This window comes from Meles meles, chromosome 11 (genome assembly GCF_922984935.1).
Source record: "Meles meles chromosome 11, mMelMel3.1 paternal haplotype, whole genome shotgun sequence".
Classification (NCBI taxonomy): Eukaryota; Metazoa; Chordata; class Mammalia; order Carnivora; family Mustelidae; genus Meles; species Meles meles.
The window spans coordinates 82,028,919-82,056,341 of NC_060076.1; the positions used below are offsets into that span (position 1 = coordinate 82,028,919).

The 27,423-nt window shown below is 43.6% G+C and overlaps 1 protein-coding gene across 5 annotated transcripts in view; it reads right to left on the reverse strand.

Moving 5' to 3' along the window:
- PCSK5 (proprotein convertase subtilisin/kexin type 5) overlaps positions 1-27,423 on the reverse strand; it is a 455,881-nt gene that overhangs the window by 189,462 nt on the left and 238,996 nt on the right. For 3 of the 5 annotated variants that reach the window (XM_046022867.1, XM_046022871.1, XM_046022869.1), the window contains exons 11-13: positions 14,919-15,036; positions 13,603-13,791; positions 3,613-3,749 (exon numbers count right to left, since the gene is read on the reverse strand). In XM_046022867.1, the coding sequence (XP_045878823.1) occupies positions 3,613-3,749; positions 13,603-13,791; positions 14,919-15,036 (444 nt within the window). Of the gene's footprint in view, positions 1-3,612; positions 3,750-13,602; positions 13,792-14,823; positions 15,037-27,423 lie in introns of those variants that run through there. The other 2 variants (XM_046022868.1, XR_006820794.1) reach the window with 2 other exon arrangements.

Consider the following 27,423-nt stretch of genomic DNA (forward strand, 5'->3'; position numbering starts at 1 on the left):
AGCAAAAATATACTATTGGGACTACACGAAACTAAAAAGCTTTTGCACAATAAAGGAAACCATCAACAAAACAAAATGACAACCTAGTGGATAGAAGATATTTGCAAATGAAATATCTGATAAGGGGTTAATATCCAAAATGTATCAGAACTTACACAGCCTGGCACACACACAAAAAAATCTGATGAAAAAATGAGCAGAGAACCTGGGTAGATAGATATTTTCCCAAAGACACAGATATGGCCAACAGACACACGAAAAGATGCTCAACATCACTAATGATCATGGAAACGCAAATCAAAACTACAATGAGGTATCACTGCACACCATTCGGATTGGCTAAAATAAAAGAGACAAGATACAAGTGTTGTCGAGGATGTGGAGAAAAAGGAAGCCTCATGCACTGGTGGTGGGAATGCAAACTGGAGCAGTCTGCACTCTGGAAAACGGGATGGAGGTTCCCCAGAAAATTAAAAACAGAAATACCAAAGGATCCAGAAATTTCATTACTGGAATAAAACCACAAAACCGAGAACACGGATTCAAAAAGACAGATGCAGGGGTGCCAGGGTGGCCTAGCTGGTTGAGCATCTGACTCTTAATTTTGGCTCGGGTCATGATGTTGGGGTCCTGGGATCAAGCCCTGTATTGGGCTCCATGTTCAATGGGAAGTCTGCTTGAGTTTCTCTCTTTCCTCTGACTGTCCCCACACTAGTGTGCTCTCTTTCTAGTACATAAATCTTTTTTAAAAAGATACATGCACCCCTTTGTTTATTGCAGCATTATTTACAGCCATGATGTAGAAGCAACTTATGTATCCACTGATAGACGGATGAATAAAGAAGATATGCTGTATATATATATTTGCACACACGCATGTGCAGGCACACACACACACACACACACACACACACACACACATAGTGGAGTACTACTCAGCCATAAAAAGGAATGAGATCTTGCCATCTGTGACAACATGGACAAATCCAGAAGGGATTATGCTAAGTGAGAAAAGTGAAACAGAGAAATGCAAATACCATACGATTTCACTCATAAACACAGAACAAACTGGTGGTTGCCAGAGAGGAAAGGGAAGGAAGCAACATCAGAGAAGGAGAGTGGGAGGTACAGGCTTACCGTTATGGAATGAACAGGTCACAGGGATGAAAGGCACAGCATAGGAAACAGAGTCAAGGGTCCCGTAATAGTGCTGTGTGGCGCAGGTGGTAACCACAGCTGTGTGAGCCGGGCTAACACAGACTTGTCGCGTCACCATGTTGTACACCCGGGACTGAAGTAAAGTTGTGTGTCAACTACACTTCAATTTAAAAAATCCTGAATATGTGCTTTAATAATAAACAAATGGGAAGAAACAAAGAGATAGGAGCTCAGTTCGGAATTAGGAACCTATACACTTGGGAATGATTCTACCATTTAATTGGGCTAGAAAATTCTAAGTTTCTAACTGAATTTCTATTTCTCAATTACTAAAAAAAAAATCCCTCATTAATTAGAGAGGACTTCCCTAGGACTGCACACCAGAGAAACAATGATGCCCACACATAGAAAGAGACACACGTGCCCACACATAGAAGTACAATGTTTCAATGTTTCAATGTTGTGATTAATCCTAAACAAGATGGTTGGTTAAAGGAAGGATATCCAAAGACCATGTGAATTTATTAAAGCCTCCTGACCCCAGGTCAGTAATAGCATTAGGCTATCTCTCTTCTGGCAGAAAAGAACATCTGTAAAATGCCTAGAGGTGACTAGAATTACTCGTGAACATTTAAAGGGTGTAAGTGGAAGCCAGTGCTGGGAAAGAGACAACTCTAGATTATCTGGACTACTGCTGAGAGCCTCTAACACAGATGATCGTCACCAACTATGGAGGAAGCCTGAACTCCTGGAGGGCAGAGAGATTTGCATTCACAGCCCCTGACACTTGCACATAAATACCAGGAGTGTGCCCCTAGGGGTAGTTTGCTCTTGTGGGGAGGAACATTTTATCACCGACATTCTTTAGAGTTGTGTGGTGACAGTAAAGAACAGTCACTTTTAGTCTTATATTCTCGATAGTGTACCCCTATGTCTGTGCCTTAAGGCTTCACCCCCCACCCCACCCCCGGCCCTTGGTACAGTGATTATTTCCCTGGGATCTCTTGAGACGTAAGAGCCCTCAACTGTCACCTGCCAATGGATCCACTGGGGTCAGGCAGCACAGCCAAGTCACCAAGCCACCATTGCCCCTGAAAGCCATGACCCAGTGTATCTCTATCACATGAACACAGCATGGTCCGGAAAGAGGAGGGGAGGGGAAAGGAATTTCCTGGGGACTAAGTAGGTTAGGAACCAATGAAAGTATCTAGAAACCAGGGGCTAGTTTATTTTAATGGTTTCCTTCAATCCTGCCTTGATTGATTTCTCGATCACACAATGGCAAGCATTATATTTATGACGCATGCTGGAGGAGAGCTGGAACTGGATACCCTTTAATAAATCTGATTTCCCGATGCGTTGTGACCTTGCCACCTGAGTGTGGGTCTTCTGGAGCAACACAGAGGAACCACATCACAATATTAGGGAGAAGATATCGCCAAATGCATGGCCAAAAATGGATCTCTCAGAATGAGTACCTTTCCCTGACCGGTGAGCAAAAGTATGCAAATAGCTGCTTCATTCCTCTGTTCTGCTGTGTGTCTCCTTGGCCTTATGCAGCACACAATTCTCTGAGTAACACACACCCTTACAATGAACTACGGAATGTCTGGGTTAATTTCTTCTGCGATCAGGAGAGGGCTAGAACTGGATACCCATTAGTACAAAGAAGCCCTCAGGCCTGGATCTTCTTTAGATGGGCTGCACAGAGAGAGCACTGGGAAGCACGGATTTCTTAGATGGCTGCAGATGTGTCCACGGCTGGGTGGGAGCTGGGGTGGTTGTGAAACAGATCACCTGTCCCCGAGCCAAGTACTCCAATGTGGACAACACAGGTGCTGTGAAAATCTTCAGTCTCCTGCCCCAAACTACATTTGTACTTTCCCTTACTTTGTGTTACGAACGAGCTTCATATATTAGCAGGAGGATGGAAGCAGGCCATGTGCTTCTGTTAATATCGTAATTTCCACATTTTACTTATCTAGAAAGTATTCCTTTCCCTTAGCTCTTAGGCTCACATGGGACAGAATACCAACATTCATTTTTCTTTACTGGTAACCAGCGTAGCTTGCACAGGTCAAGCTCAATGTCTTGTGTGCAGTAAAATTATTCTAGAACAAATTCAGAGGAACAGATAATTAAGGAAACCATCTCTAGATGAGGCTGGCTTGCTTCTGGGGAAAGCTGGTTAGATGGAGCATATATTCTGAAATGTCAATCAATAGCTATCACATTTTATCTTGTACTTAGATCAAAACATTTATTCTTTGAGCCTTCAATCATTACCCCTCAAATGGTAATACTGAGAACTGGAATATGTACAGATACTACAACTACAGGATCACATGAGAAAGGATGATGTTGATATATAAATGCAAAAACCTTCCAGGCCAAAATAGATTCCATCACTTGTTTCTGCAGAGTAAAGCAAAAGATAGAAAAGGGAGTTCCTACCTGGAGTCTTGAAGTTCCTCAGCTGGGAGGGGGTATCATAAACTTCAAGGATCCAGTCACCGGTGGCTCGCTCTCCCCAGCAATGAATGGTCATGAACTCCCAGTTTTTAAATCCTTCCATAGAATGATCAAAAAGCCTGTGAGATAACCAGAAAGCATTGTCTTCTATATTATTTAGAATCCAGTGAAGAAGGTCAAGTCAAGACCATGATCAGTGATCTTTTAGTACCCATCAGCAGGTTCAACTCAATACTGGAGGCTGTTTTCCTCCTGGACATCGACAATGAGTAGACCCACATGCGTGTCATCATTCTACCACAGGCAAATAGGCACAGTGGTGGCCGGGTAATAGCAGCTCTGGAAGGGGTAAACATTTGGGTATTGGGAAAACCAGGCTATGACTCTATCCATGAGAGTGATAATACCAAGTATTAAAGATGTGGAACAACTGAAACTCTCTTACACTGCTGATGGGAATGCCAAACAGAACAGCTGCTCTGAAAACAGTTTGGTAGTTCTTACCATGTAACTCAACAATCCCCCCTCCCAGACATTTACCCAAGAAGTGAAAACATATGTTCATACAAAGAACTCCACACGAATGTTCACAGCAGCTTTATTCGTAATTCTTGAAAACTGTTAACAACTCAGACGTCCCTCAACTAGTGAATGGGTAATCAAGTTCTGGTATATTCATATGACAAAATACTACCCAGCAATAAAAACTATTGAACTACTAATAAATGCAACAACATGAATTAATTTCAAAAGCACTGAAACTAAATGCAAGAAGTCAGACATAAAAGACTACGGGCTGTAGGATTCAGTTTCTAGGACATTCTAGAAAAGGCAACATAAACAGAAACAGATCAATGGGTGCCAGGGGGTGGGAGGGAAGAAGGGGCATGGTGGAAGTTCCAGGGGTGACAGAATTGTTTTATATCTTGAAAACAATGGTGTATGGTTATAGAGCACTATTTGTCAAAACTCACTAAATGACTCACATTAAAAAGTGAACTGTATTGTTCATAAATTAGGACTCAGTAAAAAGACCCTGTCCACTCATCTTAAGCAGCTGAGGGAGTCATGCCTGTAAGTTCAGCCTACATTCTGCTCTTCTAGCTCTTCTAATGATTTTCTAAGCTCCAAATTTCCTATATGAGCTATATGAAATAGCTAGAATTATTTCCTGTGATGTAATCTTGAGGGATACAAAACATGAAGGAAAAGAAGAAAACAGGATCCTCATTAAGAATAAAGAAATGTCAATAGATAACGTATAAAACAAGCCCGTGAAAAAAGAGGCATGTCAGTTATCTAGGCACATTATGTAGAATCGATGACCCAAAGGAATATTAAGAAGATCTCTATAGGGGTTGCCTGGCTGGGTCAGTCATCGGAACACGTAACTCTTGATCTTGGGGTCATGAGTTCAAGCCCCATGTTGAGTGTACAACCTACTTTTTAAAAAAGATTTCTATAGAGATGGGACAATAGAAGCTTAAAAAGTTAAAGACAGGGCAAGACACAGTTTTTAAAAATTTTTTTATAAAACTTAAAAAATTATGTGTGTCTAGAGAAAGAACTTGAGAGCTAGAGAGGCAAACAGGGAAGCAAAAATATCTTTAGTATGGTCTTAGGAGCAACCATGTCCTGTTTCTGGGACATATCTGTCCTTCCATGGAGACAAAGTTCATGGCAACTGGATGTTGATGGCTATTCAGAACATGCAATCAACTCTCCTCGCTTTAATTTCATGCTCACCAAGGGAACTGGTGGGTATAATCTGCATGCTATGTATATCTTCCCATTGGGAGAAAAAGTGCCCTTCTGAAACCAAAAATAGCCAGTTTAATCTCCTTATAATTTAATATACTAGAATTCTAATTTTTCACATACAAAAGCATTCTTTCAATATGTTTGAGGATCCCTCTAAAATGACAGCTGGATCCTGAAACTGAAGGGTTGGTTGGCTTAACAGGAACGTATCAGGTAAATGATGGACACTTGGCAGTTTTCTCTAGAGAAACACGACAAATGGGAAAAAGAACCTCCATGTGTTCCTCAGACCTGAAGAAGAAAAAGGGCAAGTACTTACCAGCATTCTCAAAGTGTCCCATGGTCAGAAAACTGGGGAAAATCTGAGAAAGGCCGAGGCAGAGTCCAACAGATCTCTTTACTGGAGAACATCCCAGGTGTCTGGGATGTTCAGATATGTTTTGTTAATATCCATAATGGGGTTAACAGTAGGAAGTGATTTTCAAGCTTCTAAGAGTTAGAGGCCCCTTTTTCTCTTTTTAGAATATCTGTATACTATGTGTAAGGGTTGGTTCTGAAGAGAGGAGTGGCATTTCAATGAGAGCCATATTGAATGTGGTGGCTTACCCTCATGGTAACAGGGATGGAAACAGTGGCTCCTTACATGAGTATCTTCCTAGTATGAAAGATCTATAAAAGTGCTTCACTAGATTAGGGATGGTACATTTTGTGGAGATCCTGTAATGTATGCACTACCACAACAGGGCCTGCTTCATAAGCGGATGGCTTAAAACTAGACTTGGCCAGGAAGAAATTGCTGGCCCATTATATAACTGACTTACATACAGAGAGCCCTTCACATAAACCTAAAGGGGGGGGGGGGCGGGTATGCTGAATGAAAAGGAGAAACAGCGGTGGGGAAGGAGGAGGCTTTTCAAATCGCCTTTCCTCTCAGACATATGTTACCAAAGGGAGTGTGTTGACATAGAGATGCGTGGAAGCAGAAACCAGTCTAGAACCACTTCTCAGCCCACAGAGTTTAGGCTGGAGATCGCCGAAGCCATTGTGCCGTTTGAGAGCACCGGAGCAACAACTTGTCACATAATACCTTTCCAAGAGTGCCAAACTTAAAAGCAATTCCCAAACAGTTTAGACAGAGCATTTGGCTCACTGCCTCACGTCCAAAACTACAAAGGAGGCTTGAGGCTGCCATCACATGAAGGGCAGTCTTGTTTCCACAACCCCAGCCAACTTCTAATTACTCACGGGTCAATTATTTGACTGCTGGATTAGCAGACCCTGTGTTTCTCCCCTTCCACCCTTTCCTGTCCACCTTTGAAAATCATTCCATTGGTGCCAATCACTTTTAAATCACATTTGGAACCCAAATTAAATATAAACCGGGTGCCAAGAAGAAATACCCATAATCGGCATTCAAATAAGCGTTTCAAAGCCCGAATATAAATGGGCTTTGTCTATCGGGCTAAGCGGTTTTCCACCCCAGTCTCTTCCCTTTATGCAGAGCTGAATGCTCATTAATTTCATGTGGACATAAAAGTTGAGGAGAGGAATTAAAAATGCAGCCAAACACGATCATTGCATTTTGCTAAAAGAGTTGATGGGGAAAGAAATAGACACTGATGACTGCTGTTGGATCGACTCGCCTGACCATTCACGTTTCTCATCTCACCCCGTTCTTTATTTTCTTCTGATTCAGCACTTAAGCTCGTCCTGAGTTTTTGGCATCGTAACAATGAATGACCCGGCTTCATCTGTGTATCACAAACGGTAATGCTGGTAGTAGATTGGATTTGTGTTGCAAACAACACACTTGCTCAAGACAAGCAAGCGTCCAACCACACTGGACACCAGCTAAAGAGATCCTAACTGTGTGGTCTCCACTTACCGGCTAAAAAGTCCAATGCCCAGTCTGAGTGTCCGTGCCGGGCCAACAGTGAAGAAACCCAACACAAGCCAATGTTATCAGCATGGATGAAATGTCCACAAAGCAGGGCCAGTGTGCAGTAGCCTGGAGCAATTACCCCCGTGGCCTATCCGCATCGCCTGCTGCAGCGAAACCCTGTCTGTCGAAGTTGACTTCATAATCGCGTGCTCTATGAAACGATATATGCCTGTGGTAGCACAAGGTACGCGTCCAGCCATGAAAATGGTGCCCCACAGCCCAATCCCTGTGAGCGGTTTTCAAATAAATTACTTTGGATGAAGGCTGGTAGAAAAGACGGCCATTAAGTGTAGTACATCCTTTTGAGGAATTAACTCAGGAAATAACTCATATAATTAGTGTAAGCTTTCTTCCCCCTTTCGCTTAAAGAGTCTAGCCAATGTGTCAAGGCTACAACATTCTTCAGTGCTGTTGTGGCAACTAAATAACAAGACATTTTATAAGTACTGACAGCTATGTGTTATCATATAATTATTGCTCAAGTTATAAATGGATCTTAATTTCAGAATCATCTACTACTCCCCAAACAGTATTTATGTTCACTACAGAATTAGACTTTAGACAGATATTTTTAGAAGTTTCCTTTTTTTCTTTCTCTGTCCCTGAAAATACTTAATTATTATTTTCTTTTTAGGGCTTTATCGCAACTTCACGTAGGACTTACAGAGCGCTCGAAGCGCTCATTTGGCTTAATTGTCATGTGGTTTTTTATTTTCTTTAGCTGTTTGGCTTTTGCAAGTTTTAAATGATTTGCTTCTGAAATAGGGTGCTTAAAACACACTATTAAGTTTTTCGGTCTCTCCTCATCGAAATTACTTCTTTAAGAAAGGCTGAGAGAGAGAGGGACTAGTTCTAGAGCTCTGAAATACTAAAAAGATGAGCTTTTAAGAAAAAAGACTTTCAGCCTGCATACTATTACTTACTACTGACCGGGCCCGACACGCATTCCTTGTTGTGGATCTATGAGGTATGCTTGTAATCTTGCAGATTTATTCCATTTAAGAGTGGATGGCTTTTATCTAAGTATCTGTTTCTGATTACAGACGCCTTTGTAAATTACTCACACAGCACCCAGCAGCGTTCTGCCTTCAAGTCTTTTGAGGACACGAACATAACAAGAATGTTGTATGAAAAGCTGGGTGATCTTTTACACCAGTACTATTGATAATGTGGTCTGTGGACAGGCAGCTTCCACATCACCTGGAAGCTTCTTAGAAATGCAGATTCATGGACCTCACCCAGACGTACAGGATCAGACTCTGGGAGAGGGGCCCAGCCATCTGTGTCTGATGGAGTCCTCCACCAGGTGCTTTGGGCAACGCTGTGTAAATCAGGGTTAGCACTTACCAAGTGCTTACTGTGTGTTCCAGGAGTGGTGCTAAGGACTTGCTGGGAGTGATCTTACTCAACACTTCTGACAACCGTGTGAGGTGGACCCTAACCTTGGCATCTGTTTTCTAGTGGAGAGACTCACTTTTCAAAGTCAAACACAGAAATTGGTGAAATCCAGACAAGCCCAGCTCTAACTCCGAAGGCTGTACCTTCTTTCGGAGCAAGGAAGAGGGTTCTTATGGGGAGGCCTTACTGGAATGCAAAATTTCCACTGCCGAAGTGTAATTTTTTACTGCAAGCCACAAATGCACTTACATGGCGTGATCCTTTACGAATGTCAATAGTCTGTCATTGAACATTTGGGCAGCAACAGAAATGACTCAAATATAAACACCACATTTAAACATAGTTAATTATAGAAGCTTATAGGCTTTGCAGACTCGAAAGTGTACCTTCTCTCTACTTAAGACCATAATTAGAAGCAGAGATATTCGTCTGTAATCAAATTTAGAAAGAAAGGCAAAGTTTCAGCTTTCAGTCAGAAGCCAAAATTTGGAACAGAGGGCCAATACAGCTACACTAAATCTCGAACTCGCTGACTTGGGGGGAAGGGGAGACTTGGGGGAGAAAGACCGCTTTTCATAATTCTAACAAATACAGCCGGAGGAAGAATCTCATGAAGCCGGCATTTGGTGCAAAACTTTTGCAAGGCCGAATTTGAATATGTGGTGGTATTTTTTAAAAAAGGCTGATCTAAAGTTATGCTTGTCTAAAAACATGTTAAAGGAGCCCAAGCCCACCTAGATCCTGCCCCCCCCCCCGATTCAAGACATCCAGATTCTCCCCTGAAATAAATCATTTGTGCCGATTATTCAGGGCGACTTTTTTCGAGGCAGGGTGCACAGGCCGAGGAGGACTGGGAGGGTGGGAGGGCAAGAGAAAACAAAGGGATTAGAAGAAACTAACCATTTGCCCATTCCAGGCCTGCTCTGTGTACTCTGCGCTCCCGCCCCCTAAATTATCAACCTGGCTTGCCAGGGGTGCTCACATGCTGGGCTAATGGGGCACGCTCACGTTGGACTAGTTCTGAACGCTGCTGTGTGCCTTCCAGGGTCCAGCACCTGCAGGTGCTTGGGTAAGTGTTCTTCCTCCAACAGCTGTTCTCCACGGGAGTTCTAGCAAGTGCCCGTCAGCCAGGATGGGGGAGGCACTGAGGGGTTCCAGACGGCCCACATGGGCAAGTGCTCAGCGACCTCGCAGAAAATCGATTCCCAAGGAATTGCTGTGTGGTGGGGATAAACAGCACTGAAACACGCGGGGATGGCTCTGGGCCACCTCAGCTCTGCCTCTTCGTCTCAAATGACCCCTCACTCTGGAAACTTCCTGTTGTGACCGTTGAGAGGTCTCTTTCAAATACATGCCATTCTTTGCTTTAACGTGGTCCTCCTTAGAATTCTTGACTTCTTTGAAAGAAAGATAAGTGTCCAACTAGGGTACCATTTATTGATCTCATTAATAAACTCTGACACACAATTTCCTTCTAAAACTTGACCTAGACCCCTTTCCTTATAGAAGTATTATTGCCTTGCAGGCCAACGTGAAGGACACCAGGAGGGGAGCAGGCCTTCCCTTCGGCCTGTCCCCACCCCTCTCCTGTGCTGCTTGTCCTCAGTTCCCAATCCAGGGAATGGGCCTTGAAACAGGGCCAAGGTGAGGGGACACAAGGACCCCCGGCCCCTAGGTCAGAGGCTAAAAGGTTCTGAGTAGACATTTCCTCTCACAAAAGGAAAGTTTCAGAACATGCCAGGAAGGAAAGAAAATGGCACAAAGACCTCTCTCCCCTTAGCCACTTCAGCTGAAGGAATGCTCGGAGCATCAAGTACAGCAAGGGCAGGGGGGATGTGGCCTCAGAGGCTGGACGTGCTTCTGGGACTGGGTGCCACTGTTTTATGCTTTAGGGGTCAGCTGCTCAGAGTGATGTGATTGGGGAACCGCGGACAAATGCACTCATGTCATCCTTTACATCTCTGGGGTGTCTCCAGGCCTTCTGTCCCCCGGGTCCATCTACCTCCTTCCTTTCAGCAACGAGATGGAACACACACAAACGACCAGCCCTTGGAGAAAACGTTCCAGACAGACACACCTCGAAGAGCAACTGTATTCCCAGGGAGTCTTGATGGGATAAACTGAGGTCGACTTCCCCACCACTTGTCACTGAGTATCTGAAATATCTGTTTTTTCCCTCGGGCACAAGCCAAGCTAGGGTGTTGGGTTCTGCACTTTGCAAAGAGCGAAGCAGGGGTCCGCCGCTGCGCATGCGTGCAGGACTGAAGCCCGCGCCTGCACCTGCGCCTGCGCTAGCGCCTGAGCAGGATAATCCACCAAAGCTGGTGACGGGGTCCACGGCTCCTTGGCTTATCAGCCTCCTCACTGAAGTCATCCCGGGCCGAGGCCAACTAGAAATAACACCAGAGGCAGGAAAAGCCCAGAAAGTCTGAGGACCCTGAGTTTTCCAAGCCCACAGCGACCATGAAGGGGCTGTTTTCTCTTCAACAGAGGAGGCTGGAGGGGTCTCAGCCGCACATGCGTGAAGCAAACCTTTGCGCCTCCGTGTTTCACCTGCGTCCGCGTTCAAGTTTAACGCAGACGAATAAAGACAACGAGAAAGAAAGAACAACAGGGAAAAAGGTCTTCCCTCGCTTCAGTAGCAGCAGCTGGTGTGACCTCCTAATCATGGAACCATGCACAGGAAGGCCTCGCCCACTGGAAGGAAGCATCTGGCAGGCAGCAGCTGAGACCCCGGTTTGCGGCGGGAGGAGGGCACGGGTGGCACGTCCCGGGATCTGGGGCCAGAGCAGCCTGCCCTTCTTTGCACCTGCATCCCCTCATTCTGGCAAAGCTGCGCTGCATCAAGCACCAAGCCCACGTTTTCCTGTGCACTGATGGAGGACGTGAAGTTTCAAAGAACACAAGTCTGCCAAGCACGGATACAAAATGTAATTGAGATTTCGGATTCTGTACTCCCGGTTACTATCATCCGGAACTGCTACTGCTCTCATTCTCACAGTCCTAGAGCGGATGAATTTGGGGATTTTGCAAAGCAACTGGCACTTGCTCCGTCTCGCTTTGGGTTCTGCAGGACTACATCGGCCCCTGGCCTCTCAACCCCGCTGGCCGACGGTCAGCCCTAACAAAGACCACCACTGCCACGGTCACCTGGCCATGTGGGCAGGTGGCTATGTCTGTATGAAAGACTGGCTCTCATATATATGCCATTCATGATAAGACTTCTGCTCCCATTAAATGTTCATCTCGGAGGAAAAAAGATCAAATTAAAGAAACATTTAGGCTTCCGGCTGTGGTTTACATTTTAGAACCACAGAGGGAACAAAGTGTATAAGACAACCTGACTTGTCCCCATTCGGGTCCCACTTTTTTTTTAAAGATTTTATTTATTTATTTGACAGACAAAGATCACAAGTAGGGAGAGAAGCAGGCAGAGAGAGAGAGAGAGGAGGAAGAAGGCTCCCCGATGAGCAGAGAGCCTGATGCGGGGCTTGATCCCAGAATCCTGGGATCATGACCCGAGCCGAGGGCAGAGGCTTTAACCCACTGAGCCACCCAGGTACCCCCGGGTCCCACTTTTTGATAAGCACCTGCTACCCATGCTCCCAACCATTCAAAAACCTATGCAGCAAAAGAAAACTCGAGCTAGAACAATCTGGAATTTCAGCATGATCCTGGCAGTGCAATTACCTCCTGGATCAGTGTTTGGAGGGAGCAGGGAAAAAGCAAGAGGTTAAGACAAGAAACTGAGTACCCTATTGGGCAATAAAGACTAAAGGGCTAACCTTTACAGTCAGTCTCAAGCCAAATCCAGCCTGCTGCCTGTTTATTTATTATGTAAATAAAGCTTTATTGGAAAACAGCCACGCCCATTCATTCACACACCCTAGGTGCTTTTTTGCTCTGAGGCAGAGTTGAACAGTTACCACAGAAACATGGCCTGCAAAGCTCAAAACATTTACTAAATGGCTCCTTGCAGGAAAAAAAATTTGCCCACACCTGTTTTAAAACACATAGAATGGGGCGCCTGGGTGGCTCAGTGGGTTAAAGCCTCTGCCTTTGGCTCAGGTCATAATCCCAGGGTCCTGGGATCGAGCCCTGTGTTGGGCTCTCTGCTTGATGGGGAGCCTGGTTCCCCTTCTCTCTCTCTGCCTGCCTCTCTGCCTACTTGTAATCTCTGTTGAATAAATAAATAAAATCTTAGGGAAAAAAGACCCCCCAAAACAAAAATTAAATCTTATAAATAAATAAATAAAACATATAGAATTTCCTTTAACCTTGGACAAGGACTGGGCCAGAGAATTCAGTTAATCTGGAACAAACTTGGGCAGACGTTTAAGGGCAGGGGAGACAATCTCAAAGCCCTAATAGTGCTCTGCAGTTCTTTGTTAGGATAAACGACAACAGGTGGCCTTCTTTCTGCGGCATCACTGCACTATTATCCAAGTATTAAATGTTACACTGTCCCATTCCTAAAGATTCTAGGCAGTTTTTCATCCCTTGTTTTAAAAAAAAGATTCTATTCCTTCATTTTGGGGTGGGGAGGGAGGAACGGAGAGGGGCGGAGAGAGACTCTCCAGCACACTCCCTGCTGAGTGCAGAGCCCAACATGTGACTTGATCTCAGGACCCTGAGATCATGACCTGAGCGGAAATCAAGAGTTGGACACCACCACCACCCAGGCACCCCTACACCTCTTCATTTATGTATGGGCAGTGAGAGCTCTGACTGACTATGCCATCTTGACATCTCAGTGCCACCTAGGCTGGTTCTTAGGGTTGAGTCAAGAGCAGGTGACGCTCTCTACCTTCCACAACAGGGGAGTGTTGGTGCCGCCTGTATGCATCGGTGGCCAGAGGCCATCACAGTACCTGTTGGCCAGAAGCTGGGACCTGGTTCCTGAGGGCGAGGTCAGGTAGATGGCCAGGTCTCCCCTCCTGGGATGGGTGATGGTTATGCGTACAACTACATGCTCCAGGTAGTTGACGTGGTGGTTGGGGTTATCGGAACAGCCCGAAGCTTTGTAGATGGACCGCACCGCACTGTTGGGGCGAATGGTCCTGCAACAGAGAGAGACCTAGTGTGAGCAGAGCACTGGAGGGGCTGGGCTGGGTAAACCTGTGGGCCCGGAATGATCACGCCATGTCACACAAGCTGCAGGTGGCTGGATGCTAAAGGACACAGTGCGGTCACCCAAGGTCCCTTCAAGGATTAACCCTGGTTATCAGAGAGTGGGAAAGATGCAAGTGAGAGAAAATGGGGGAAGTGGGGTTCTTTTATCTTCATGCCGGGAGGGCTATCAAACTTGAGCATATCCCCTTGTTAAATGCAGAGAGCTGAGCCTCTGCCTGCAATGTCTGATTGAGGGGGGCCGAGGTGGCTCCAAGAACGTGCATTTCTCACAAGTTCCCAGGTGACAGTGATGTTGCCGATCTGTGGAATATTCTTTTTGGACTACTGCTAGAGGGTATGGCAGTATGGGGAAAGCGGGAGGGTTACTATGACTTTGGTTCAAATCCCTGGTCTACCACTTCCTTGCTCGATAACCCACGTTTCCTCTGGCCTGAACGTGCCTGGCTTCTTCACCCGCTTTCTCCTGTGCCACTGTTCCCCCGGAACACGGGGCTGTGGTCACACTGACAACAGTTCAAGTTGGGGGTGATTCGTTTCCCACCTCAGAGACTGTGCCTGAAGTTTGTTTGTTTTTGGCCTTTGTTCCTATGGCTGACCCTTCTTCTTCCTTCATGCCCCCTACTTCTTCTTTTCTATCCATTTTACTTCCAACCTATTGTTATTTTTATATACTATACTGAAAATATAATTCGTTATTACACGTTACAGAGTTCAGTTTCCAGAATATGAAGTTTAGGATTTTGGAGTACACTGACTTAGGGAGAACATTTGCACCATGAAATAGAAATATTGGCTGAGTAGAAACCTTAAGAATGCCCATTTGTAAGGTCCTCCAAATCCCCTGTTGCGAGATGCTTTTAAGGATCCTTGAGTCCTTTTATGTGGATTTAACGGCTTAGCATCCTAGACACTCTATGAGAATTTTAAAATTATGCTAGGAAAAAAAAAAAACACCACACAACACAAGATGTTGGCTTCCACGGACAACAAAGGCTTGTGCCAGCCTGATCTCTTTCAAGAAATAGCTATGCTGACTGCTTGCCACGAGTATTACTTGATTTGCCGGTCTGTGCTCTCCACACACACGTGCTGCTGGGGAACGGTGGTCCACTTCTCTGCTTCCGTCACCATGGCTTCCGCATCCATCAGTCCAAATCCATACAGGTGGCTCACTAGGGGAGGCAAGAGGCTGGTCAGCTTCATGGAAGTTAGAATCAACCTAGGCTGTCTATATTGGGTTCTGGCCAAGAGCCCAGACACATCCCTATGGAATCTTAGCCTTCTTTTTAGCCGTGATTAAAAAAAAGAAACAAAAAACAAATAAAACAACACATGTGAACAAACCTAACAAGGTCATAAAATGGATGTCTATTATTCAGCGATGACGTATTAGGACTTGTAACAGGACTATCGTGTATGGATTATTACCACGTGGCAGGCACTAGACCGTCTTTTTCCATGTAACCCTCTCCATGATGTTAAGATGCTGGTGCTATTGTGATCGTCATTCATGGGACGAGAACGCTGAGGAACAGAGGGAGAACCAAGACCGAGTAGCTGTGATTGAGCTGGATTCTAACCCATGGAGTTTTGCTCCAAGGCCTTACCTGGTAACCGCTTTAAGCGACGACCTCATCAATTTTGTAACATAATGAATAGGTTTAAAGAAAAAGGAGAGTGTCTACACCCTCTCTGGGCACAACAAGAATGCACATGCAAGAAATGCCCGTTTTCTGACATATCCAGGAGTAAGGCCGAACATCTCAGAAGACAACAATTATTACCGTTCCTCCAGCATAGGAAAAATTGATTAAACTTTATGCATGCAATATTTGGCGGCCTCTAGATGTGTCGTCCAATGTTGTAATCTTTTGGTTCTCAGTAAGAATACCTATTGATCTAAATCTGCCTTTGACATAATGGTCTCAGAAATTTCAGTCACATATATGAATATTTTTAAAATTAACTTATGGTTACCCCCCACCCTATACCCTCCAGTGACCTTCTGTTTCCTGCATACAGGAATATTTTAATGATGATACAGCAATATTCACATGTGTAGTTCTTTCTAAAAAATACTCTAAAATCTGAGCAAATACTTCAAAATCTCCATCTCATATCTTTATATTTAACACAAAGTCATATTGCGACCAGATTGGTTGCCTATAAAGCACTTTCTGTATAATATTACTTAACACGAAAATATCTGTCACTGCCCATGCTTCTGGACTATTTCAGTACTTCCACTTGAAATTCAAGACGCTCTGTGATAGAGTCCCATTCTACTTGCAAAACAACCTCTTCACCAAAATCTATGCTTTAGAAAGGTCATTCCTTTACAATTCCCAGTCATACCTTGCTTTTTCTGCCTCACTGCTTTGGCTTATGCTGAAACCCTGGCCTGGAATTCCCTCCCTCCTGCTCTCTGCAGAGTCACATTCCACTCCCAAGTTCTGGAAGGCTTCGCTAGCCTATCTCCTCCTTGAAATATCCTCTGATCAATAAAAGTCAATAGATGTTTACTGAAACTCAGCCATCTGTCATGAAGGAACTTTTCTCTTTTCTAGTCCCTATAACTCTAATAAATTTGTCCGTCTGTCTGAGCTTCTGCCCATCTAGCCACCCAGCCACCCATCCGTGCATCCATCCAACATTTCTTGAGTGCCTTCTTTGTGCCAGACACTGTCTTACACACTGCACTTTTTACTTATGTCTTATTAATTGAATGGCTAATTCCAAGAGCAAATGTCTTTGTACCCCAACTATACTGTGAACTGATTGATGACAAGAACTAGGACTTGTATTTCTTCATATGCTTCATGGGATTTAGCAGAAATTTATACATATGGGGGGGAGGAAGAAATGACTGCATATAAAAAAGGAAAACTGTGTTAGGATTAGGAAATACTGTTTTATCCTTGCTATTCGCTAATTACATAATTCTTGGCAAAAAAGATAAAATAGCTAACCCACAATCTCCTTGTAATAGGGAGATTGTAATATGTTTGTAATATGATTGTCTATCCCGTCACCATTACTGAGTTGATTAAGTACTGTTAATTGTCCCAAGTGAGAAACTCTTCATTAAGACCTATACAAAGGTAAGGGCTCATTATTATAATATCAGGTACTCAGCCGGACAGGACGTACTGAAGGAAACTGAATAAACCGACTTAGGGATAACAAGAATATATGTGGGATTCTCATACATGTACTTCTGTAACTGCTATTATAAATGACAATTTCTTGGGGCGCCTGGGTGGCTCAGTGGTTTAAGCCTCTGCCTTCGGCTCAGGTCATGATCTCAGGGTCCTGGGATCGAGCCCCGCATCGGGCTCTCTGCTCAGTGGGAAGCCTGTTTCTCCCTCTCTCTCTGCTTGCCTCTCTGCCTACTTGTGACCTCTCTCTCTGTCAAATAAATAAATAAAATATTAAAAAAAAATAAATGACAATTTCTTGATTAAAAAGAAATGTATATATATTGTAAAAACCTGGAAATACAGCCAGAAAAGAATGAAGAAAGCAAAACTCATCAATAACCTCATGACAGATTGTTAACTGTGTATTAGCAGGTCTGTATCAACAACTCTATATACTTAGTGTCAGTTACAGGACATGACATGAGGCGATCTCACCTCCTTAGTTAAAACAGAGTCAGAGTGGGGCGCCTGGGTGGCTCAGTGGATTAAGCCGCTGCCTTCGGCTCAGGTCATGATCTCAGGGTCCTGGGATCGAGCCCCGCATCAGGCTCTCTGCTCCACGGGGAGCCTGCTTCCTCCTCTCTCTCTGCCTGCCTCTCTGCCTACTTGTGATCTCTCTCTCTGTCAAATAAATAAAATCTTTAAAAAAAAAAAAAAAAACAGAGTCAGAGTGATCCACGTGTTACAGGAGGAATGTTAAGTGTGGGTTTAAGGAAACCGAATCGTGGACATCTCTTATGCAAGTTCATGGATATCCCAGGTTTTCACTTATCACTTAACCATCGATACAGGCAATGATCTGTTATCATTTCATTGTGAACATTCCAAGGCATTGTTTACCCTAGAGGAACTGAAATGAAACACGCTATGCCATGCCAGGCTCTCTGACTCTGCCCAGAATCCAAATATCCCCATGATCCTATCAAGCGGTTTTAAACTAGAGCAACTTATCATTTAATCTCAGTTTAGGGAAAAAAGATGAAAGATTTGATTGGCAAGAACAGGGAGGGGAAGAGGCTGGGTAGGAACTGGAGAGGGTCAGAGGGGCAAAATGAGGGCTTCCTGGACTCTGGCTTAGGGGCTCTTGCTGCCTCCCCGCACCCCCGTCCCCAGTGACTGTCAGTCTAACAACCCTTAGGACATATATTAACACCCAGAGTCATCAAATACAACAAATGCTTCAAGCCTGAGAAACAAGCGCTTGAGTTACGTAGAAAAGCACCTTGAGTCTTTATGAAGGCTCTAAATTTGTTTGCTTTTCTGAGTCTATTCCTACCCTCCAGAGACAACGTCCACTCACGCATCTATCCCAAGTAGATGTTCAGAAAAGAGGCTGGCTAGTTCCAGTTCAACTACCAACTGGCAGGTGAACGGAAAAAACATCATATTAATAGAATATTAATAAATGAAGGAATTCCATTAGATTGGTAAAGCTCATTCAGTCATGGAGATATTTTGTATTTTAAAATACTGGAAATCGTGTATTTGTCCACAGTCATGATACCCAGCCTAAGAAAAAAAGAAAATAAATGTGTATCTTTTTAAGAGGGGTGGTGATGTTGGCAATATATCAACTCCATGTATTCTGATTGCAATTACTTGTTTGGCTTTCAGTAAGTGCTAATGAGAAAATAATCGCACAAAGAACATGTTGGCGGATAAACTCTTTTAAAACATGATGCTAACCAGGGAAATAGCTATTAAGTAGTTTGGAAGCATTAATTTTTTTTAAAGATATGATTATAACTGACACAATTTTAAAAATATAATACAGAGTTTTCATACTTTAAAGTGACCTATAAATTCAGAAACAGATCTTTTTTTTGGTAATTTTTAAATATTTTAGTGATTTACTTAAGAGAGAGCATGGGGGGTAGGGGCAGAGGGAGAGAGAGAGAACAGACTCCTAGCTGAGCAGGGAATCCCACACGGGGCTAGATCCCAGGACCCTGAGATCACGACCTGAGCTGAGGGCACACGCCCAACTGACTGAGCCACCCAGGTGCTCCCAAAACAGATCTTTTTTTGGTGACTCTCTGAGTCAAGTTAGTTGGCTGTCACAGAGTTACCAGAACAGTCACCAGTGTCTGCAGAGCCCCTGTGCCTAGAAGAGAGCTTCTGTGCGTACTTGTGAAGTGAAGGAACTCAACTGATAGAGAAATTTTATTTAATTCACCAAGTGGCATAAAGTGTTTTTGTGAGAATTATAAGGGGAATCTGGAGCTCTGTTCTTTTTATCACCGACTTCTGTAAAGTCATTAACGCACCATATTTATTCATGTATAGAACCAATATTCACGTTTAAAAAAAATACGATTATAGCAACTATACCAGGAGAACAACTTGCGATGCTATGGCCATTTGTACCTAAATTAGTTTTATTTGCACACGTTTCTCTTGCCAAGCTCAGAGCAAAACCTGAGCCTGAAAATCACTTTATGATGATCAAGCAGAGCTGTCTCTGGGCAGCTTTGTGTAAAATGCAAAACTCTATAAAGTTAGATGCTATAATGGTGTGAGGAGGAATCCAAGCAGCTCAAACTGCATTTTTCATTTCTACGAGTGTGGGCAGCAAACATTCAATTAATAGTTGGAACATTAATTAAGATTCAAAAATCAATATTTAGAAAGCTATCAAGGGAACAAAGCATGTTTACAGAGTAATTAAAGATCTTTAGGCAAAGTTATTGAGGTAGATTTCAAAAAGCAGAATGATGCTGGGCAAGCTGAAAAAAAGGGAATCTGCAATACTTGAAAAACATTATATTTGCCTTAGGCTGCACGACTGTTTATGCAGATAAGTTGAGAAAAGTGGAATTGTCTTGTGCCCCAAGTATAGCTAGTTTTTATTCCAAGGAGTCTGAAGGCTTCCCTTGCTTGCACCAGCTAGATGAATGAGAGAAGGCAAGAAAATAGATAATATTCTCCAGCAGGTGTGTTTCCACTTTCTGATGAGACTAGAAGTGCTGAGGGAAGCTAATCCTTAAGCACGTAAGGAAATGACTGCACAGTTTGGAAACAGATACACTTAGCTGAAACAACAGCTCTAGCTCGGAGGCCTTAACAATTCCAGAGAAAAGCTAGAAAGCTCAGCGGGGGGAGAAAAAAAAAGTTCCCGAGCACAGGAAGCTATAACCAGTGAGTGAAACTTGGGATACTTTTATGTCTTTTTAGTAGAGTGTCCTTCCTGGAGCCAGCTATTTTTTTTTTAAGATTTTTAAAAATTTATTTATTTGACAGAGCAGAGAGGATGAGCAAGGGGAGCAGCAGAGGGAGGGGGAGAAGCAGACTCCCATCTGGGCAGGGAACCTGAGGCAGGGCTCAATCCCAGGACTTGATCCTGGGATCATGACCAAGGCAATTGCTTAACTGATTGAGCCACCCGGTGGAGTGAGTTATTTTGAAGCTTTTTCTTTCTTTCTTTCTTTCTTTTTTTAATATTACACCAAATAGAAAGTTCATGCTGACTCTAAAAATAATGATTTAGTTATTATATTTATTTTATTATAAATAAATAACAATTTATTTACATTTATATTGTTATATTTATAAGGATTTGGTTGGTTAAAAAACATTTTTTGTTTTTTAAGATTTTGAGCTTACCTATCTTTTAATACGAATAATTGAGTGACTAGAGGGTATACGGGCATGTTGGACTCTATTTGTATTGGTTATGATGCACATAATCACCAAGATATGAAACATGGTTGATCCATTAGGTTCTCTTATTTGATTATGAGAAAGAGTCAATTTCAATACATCCAAATAATTGATCTGATTAGTTACCGTAACACTCATGGGGGTGTAAGGCTCTGTAGTCACCTCGGTGAGGGCCCAGAAGAAACAGAAAATGATATGTATTCTCAGGCAGGCATGAGAAAAGGGCAACTTAACGATTTCACCATGAAACAAACAAATGCACTGACTGAGTAACAAGACTTGAAAAGGGCACAAAATCCATGGGTTAAAAACAAACTAACAAACAATGGCGATAAAGGAACCTGATGGAGCCTAGTGCAGAGAAAGTGCTGGATACACGTGAGCTGAAATTTGGAGTCAGGAAGATGACCCAGGAGGGGAAGGTGGTATTTGGATCGCATTTTGTCACCTGGCAACTTTTCAACCAGGTGGAGATACAGGGAGGACATTCCAGGGGCCAGGACGCAGCCTCCTGGACAAATGATCACCAGGTCTACGTGTGGTTTCCTGGGGCAAGGAGGAAACCAGCAAGCCCAGAGTGGGTGGTGTGTGTGGTGAGTGATCAGAAAGGGATGGGCGTTCATGGTAAACACAGGGCAGGAAATAAGGGGGTGAGAGCAGAATGCGGGGGAGGGAGAGCCAACCATGATGGGGGTGGGGTGTCCTCGCTCTAGGGCTGCTGCAGTTCTCATCTACCTTTAAGTAAACCACCAGACTGAAAAGGAGTTCCGCAAATTCCTGTCTTGAGGGGCACTGCTTGATCTGTGTGGGGAGAGCCTCCAACCTGGGATCAAAGAGGTCCTGCAGCTGTTGGAGACCTCGCACCTTTGGGTTCTTTGATCCTCACTGTGCTGAACCACCTGCTCTGAGATGACTGCTCCCACCAGGGACTCCCCCCGCCCCGCCCCCTCCTGAGCACCCCCCCCAACCTCCCGCCTCCTGAGCCAGTTAATCAAACCAAGCCAAACGTGCGAAACAGGGGGAGGGGGTGAAACAGGAGAGAGCCCCGACCCTTTACTTGCCTTAGGTGGCCGCTGAAGGACTGCCCTTTTCAAGTAAAAATAAATAGTAAATTGGGAAAACATAAAATGTAAGATTCCTAAGGATGAAAAAGTGAAAGCAAAGCTCCTCAGTCCTCTATCAGCATTTCGACACCTAAATATCGCAGACAGAAGGAAGGAGGACGCTTCCAGAATTGCCCACATCATCCCTTTCCTTAATCCCTTTCTCCGACATCAGTCTCTTCCTTTCATACTGTTTTAAAAGATTTCAGGGTGAAAGGTACCTAAGCTTCTTAGAAAGCTGGAGCGACAGTTACAGCTTTTTCTTCTGTCCCGTGGTGCAAAATGCAGACTCGGAAGGTGGGGGGAGCAGGCGCCGACACCTGCCTTATTGTGCACGGCTTGTTTTTATCTTTCCCTCGCTCTTCCTAAAATCTCAGGCTCTACTAACAACTCCAGCCAGATCCAACCATGCCAGCCATCACTGGTGCTGCTGAGGCCTTATATATGGGAAGTTTCCAGACACTGCTACCTGGCTGTCTGCGGGGGTGGGGGGTGGGGGGGCGGTCTGCACTTCAAAGCTCCTGGAGGGATGGGTTTGGTCAGCAGCTACAGGAGTCTGACAGGCTCATCACTGCACAGACACGGAGTAAGAAGGGTTGAGGAAAACACTGGTGAGCCCTTCTCCATGTGCAATGGACTTAATTACATTCTGGAGTATAGACACGTGATGTATTCTGTCGCATATGCATATGTAAAGATATCTTTCTATTAGATTTTTTTTTTTTTTTTAATTTACAGAGTTAAGGAGATTTGCCAGCCTTCTCTCAAGGGCCCTTTTCTATTTTAAGAAAAACGTCTAATTATTTTCTTTTCTCTGGCCATTCCCTTTTAATTTGCTTCCAATGTGGTTATAATAAGCAAGTCATTTGGTTAAGAGAATTGACCAGTCTTTTTCTCAAACGGAGGTAGGAAAACGTTCTAGCAGCTTGGAGAGAGCTAGCCATGTATCCCAGGGCCCACGCGGATCACAACTGTGCTTGTTTTCGGAAACTAAGATCATTTGGACGGAGACGAAAACAAGATCTAAAATGTACTCCAAAAGTCTTTGGGTAAAAGCTTATTGAAGATTAGACTGACCATTTATTAGCTCATCAGCCTAGATCTTCTTGGTGTATAACTTGAGCCAACAGTTACCGCCCCAGGATCTTGGTGAACGGGCAGCCAAAATTCATATTTGTGAATCATTTACATATTATTTTCAGGTAATTCTTCATTTAATTTTCCTTTATATTTGCTTTGTCCTTACATTCTCATAAAAGGAAGGAACAGAGATTCTGGTTGATGTTTATTTCCGGTGAGTGCATTTTCACAGGTAGTGGTTAACAGTGGTTGCAAAGACGTGGTTATTTCGTCCATGGTTCAAGCGATACGGAGCCATTACTCACTGTTACTTTTTTTTTCACTATTGCTTTGATGATCGCAAAACACAAAGCAGAGGGACAACAAAGAAGAAGGTATTCCTTGCAATTGGGAATGTCACCATCTCATTAGGAAGAAAGCTACCACTTATCTTTCTAAGTTTCAAGTACTATGTACGGCTTCTCATGAACATTCCTTTTCATTTACATAAAACTCAAATCATTTTTAAGTTTTAGGGACAATAACATGGAAATGCCTGTGAACTCTCAAAAAATAGGCCATTAATGAGGACTGTGTATTCTCTTAAAAGAAAAAGATTTGAGATGGTCCTTCAATCCTGAATTAAGATGTGGATTCATGGACGTATCTTTGGGGCTAGGTAATGAAAGCAGGATATCAGGAATGGTGGCCTCCTCAAGAAAGCTGTGTGGCCCTGAAATCCCACGGATGGATTTTGACCTCAGGCAGTGAGTAGCCAATGGTCAAGGAAATGACATTAATTCAACAGATATTCTAGAAGGAGTGATCTGGCATTGGTATATAGGATATGAAAGGTTAAAAGGAAGGAAGCAGGAAACTGGTTATTTCAAGGGTGCAGGCATGAGGGATCGTAAACCAGGTTATGGACACAGTGACTGAAACAAGAGGTCAACTTAGGAGGAGGCCATGAAATGTCACAATGCCCACATCATGGGAGACTGAGGAGAGGGAGAGGAAAGACGGTGAACAGGGTGGTCTAGAGAAGAGACCCCCTGATGACCGAGGTACATTTTGGGAGAGACATTGTTTTGTAAAAGGTGACTGAAAGACCCTGTTTCTGGAGTTTTGAGTTTGCAATGACATGGGGAGAGCCCTGTGGAGAGATTTTTAGATTGGTAACAGATAAAGACAACATTGATGATGTAGAACTGAAAATCACTAATAAGGAGGTGATCCTTGTAACTGAAAGAAAGGCAGAGATGTGGGGGGGGGAAGTTGAGGAATTAAGAGGTGGTGGGGGGGGTTGAGGGGGCGGGGAGAGGAAGGGGGGTGGGGAGAGTGTGCGCTGTTCCCTCCAGACTCCAGAACTCTCCAAGCCACAGACTTTAGGGAATGGCTAAGGTAAAGGAAGGGACAGAAATGCATCTCTAGTTTTGCATCATAAAAGGCAAGGGAAGCGACGTGGGCTGGGTAGATCAAAAGCAGGAAACCTCACAGAAAAACAAGGGGCTTCTGATTTGGCAAGCAGGAGATGGTTGAAAGTCTCACTGAGTAATTTCACTTCAAAGGTGGAAGTGGAAACAAGATTGCAGAGAATTACAGAGGGGCTCACCAGTAAGGAAAAGGAAGCAGCTAATTCAGAGGACTTGCTGGGAATTTTTAGTTGTATAAGAGAGGACCAAATGAAGGCAGTAGGAGATGGAAAAGGTTTATTTGTTTTTGTTTTTCTTCTAAGGGTGGGGGGCAGATACAAAATTTGAAAACAGAGGGTTAGAGTCCAATTGGCAAAAAAAAGCATGAGTGCAGTTGGGTGCAAAAGGCACTTTTCAGATTTAGGATTCCCTATCCAAACTCTGGAAAAAGACATGATTTGAGACTTTATGTTTTTATGTCTTCTAAGGGCAGCGCTGGACTGGTAGCACTTAGATGTGCAGGAAAAAATGGTGATTCACTATGTGCAGGGGAGGACTTGGGTCAGTGGTTCCCGGACTAGCGTGAGCATCAGAATCACCCAGAGGACTTGCGGAAGCCCACCTGCTGGGTCCCACTGATTAGTGGTTTTAAAGTCATGTCCAATATAAAGAACTGCAACTCAACACCAAAAAGTCCCAAACAATCCGATTAAAAGATGAACAGAGGACCTGAATAGACATTTTTTTCCAAAGAAGACATACAAACGGCCAAGAGACACATGGAAAGACGCTCAACCTGACTCATCACTGGGGAAATGCAAAACAAAACCACAATGAGATCACCTTACACCTGTCAGATTGGCCTAAGTAAAAAAACACAAAAAACAAGTGTTGGCCAGGAGGTGGCAAAAAAAGAAACCCTTGTGCCCTATTGGTGGGATGGGAAATTGGTGCTGCCACTGTGGAAAACAGTAGGGAGGTTCTTAAAAACATTAAAAAGTAGAAATACCACATGATCCAGGAATTCCACGACCGTGTATTTACCCAAAGAAAGGAAAAACACTAATTTAGAAAAACATACGTGCCCATATGTTTATTGCAGCATTATTTGCAACAACCAAATTATAGAAGCAACCCAAGTATCCACAGATAGATGACTGGCTAAGGAAGATGTGGTACACAGACACACACACACACACACACACACACACACACACACGCACACAGGAATATTACACAGCTGTAAAAAAGGATGAGATCTTGCCATCTGTGACAACATGCCAAGTGATGTAAATCAGACTGAGAAAGACAAATACCATATGGTTTCATTCATATGCGGAGTATAAAAAACAAATGGATGAGCCTGGGTGGCTCAGTGGTTTAAGCCGTGGCTCGGGTCATGATCTCAGGGTCCTGGGATCGAGTCCTGCATCTGGCTCTCTGCTCTGCAGGGAGCCTGCTTCCCTCTCACTCTCTCTGCCTGCCTCTCTGCCTACTTGTGATCTCTCTCTGTCAAATAAATAAATAAAATCTTTAAAAAAAAATACTTGCTAATCTCCCTTTAAAAAAAAACAAAAAACAAAACAAAACAAAAAAACAAATGGATGAACAAAAAGTGGAATTGGACCTATACATACAAAGAACAAATTGATGGGTGCCAGAGGGAGAGGGGAGGAAGAAGAGTGGGAGCTACAGGCTTCCAGAGAGGGAATGAGTAAGTCACAGGAGCAAAGGGCATGGCACCAGGAGCACGGTCAGCGATAAGGTAATTGCATATGGCGACAGATACACTTGTGAATAGAACACAATGTATTGAGAAGCTGAATCACTTGTTGTGTATCTGAAACAAATGTAACATTGTGTGTCAGGTCTACTTAAATACAAATTTAAAAATAAAACAACAACAACGAAGAAATTAAGGTCCATAATTGGCGTTAGATTCTAACCCGTTCTCAGATAAAGTTGATGTTGGTCCTGAGAACCACTCCCTGAGGGTGTTAGGGCCGGCGTCTCTCCTGGAACCCCAGTTAATAAAGCCTGGTTAATTAGGCTAATCTCCAACACGGGATCTGAGTCTCTGGGGACAGCGTTCCTAATATCCTTCCCCTCATGCTAGCAGCACAAGAAATGGAAGCTGACTCTACGGTAAATCATGCTAATGTCTTTTCATATGGATTACCACACACATTTTGGCTTCCCTTATAGAGATATTTTAAGGAGATAAATTCCCTTAATTAACCTATAGATATCCCTCACTCATTGAGCATGGGTTGCTCTAGATAGTTCCTTCTATGGATGGAGGCACATCACTCAAGGAGTTAAACTCTGTTCATTCCCAAGCCAGAATCTGGGCTTGACAGAGTTGAGATACAACACCAAGCTCAGTAACAATGTTGAAAAATAGTAAATGCTCTAAAGGTTCTATTTAATGCATTTAAATCTCGCTATTTTAACTAATCTTCCCATCTCTATAGTTGAAGAACATTTAATGTATCAAGCATGCTTCCCAAAATAAGATGCCCAGAAGAAATTTTATATGGGAGGTAAAAAGAATATCTCACATATGCTTTTTATTACATATTAACTAATGAAATCTTTACAACAATCCTATTGGCAAGATAGTACTATTCACATTTTACAGCTGAAAAAGTAAGCCTCATAAACATTAAAAGAACTTGCCCAAAGTCACACGGACTCAATCCCAAGTGTTCAGAATCTTTGCATCACGTACGTATCTGTCGATGACGGCAGACTACGTGTCTATGAGACACATAGTATTTCTTGCGAGTCATTTCTCAAATCAAGTATCATCCTCAGAATGACGAGGTGGCAGAGAGGGTAGAGACATCTCACAGCTTTCTCTGTCACAACTCTCTCTGTCTACCACAAACGAACACAGGAACATTTTTACCCTCTTTGCCTTCTGCAAGTCAGCAGCATGAAAACGGCTCTCTTCTTCAAAGCTCATTAAAATATCCTGGGCAGAAAAAGATATATGTGGGGCTTGGGGGGAAAGTTAACATCTGGCCCACACCCCCTTCCCATGTTCTTCCTGAGGATGACCTCCTTCAGTCGTGTCTATCAGGGATTTTCTCCGAGGGTGAAGATATTATTAACATGGAAAA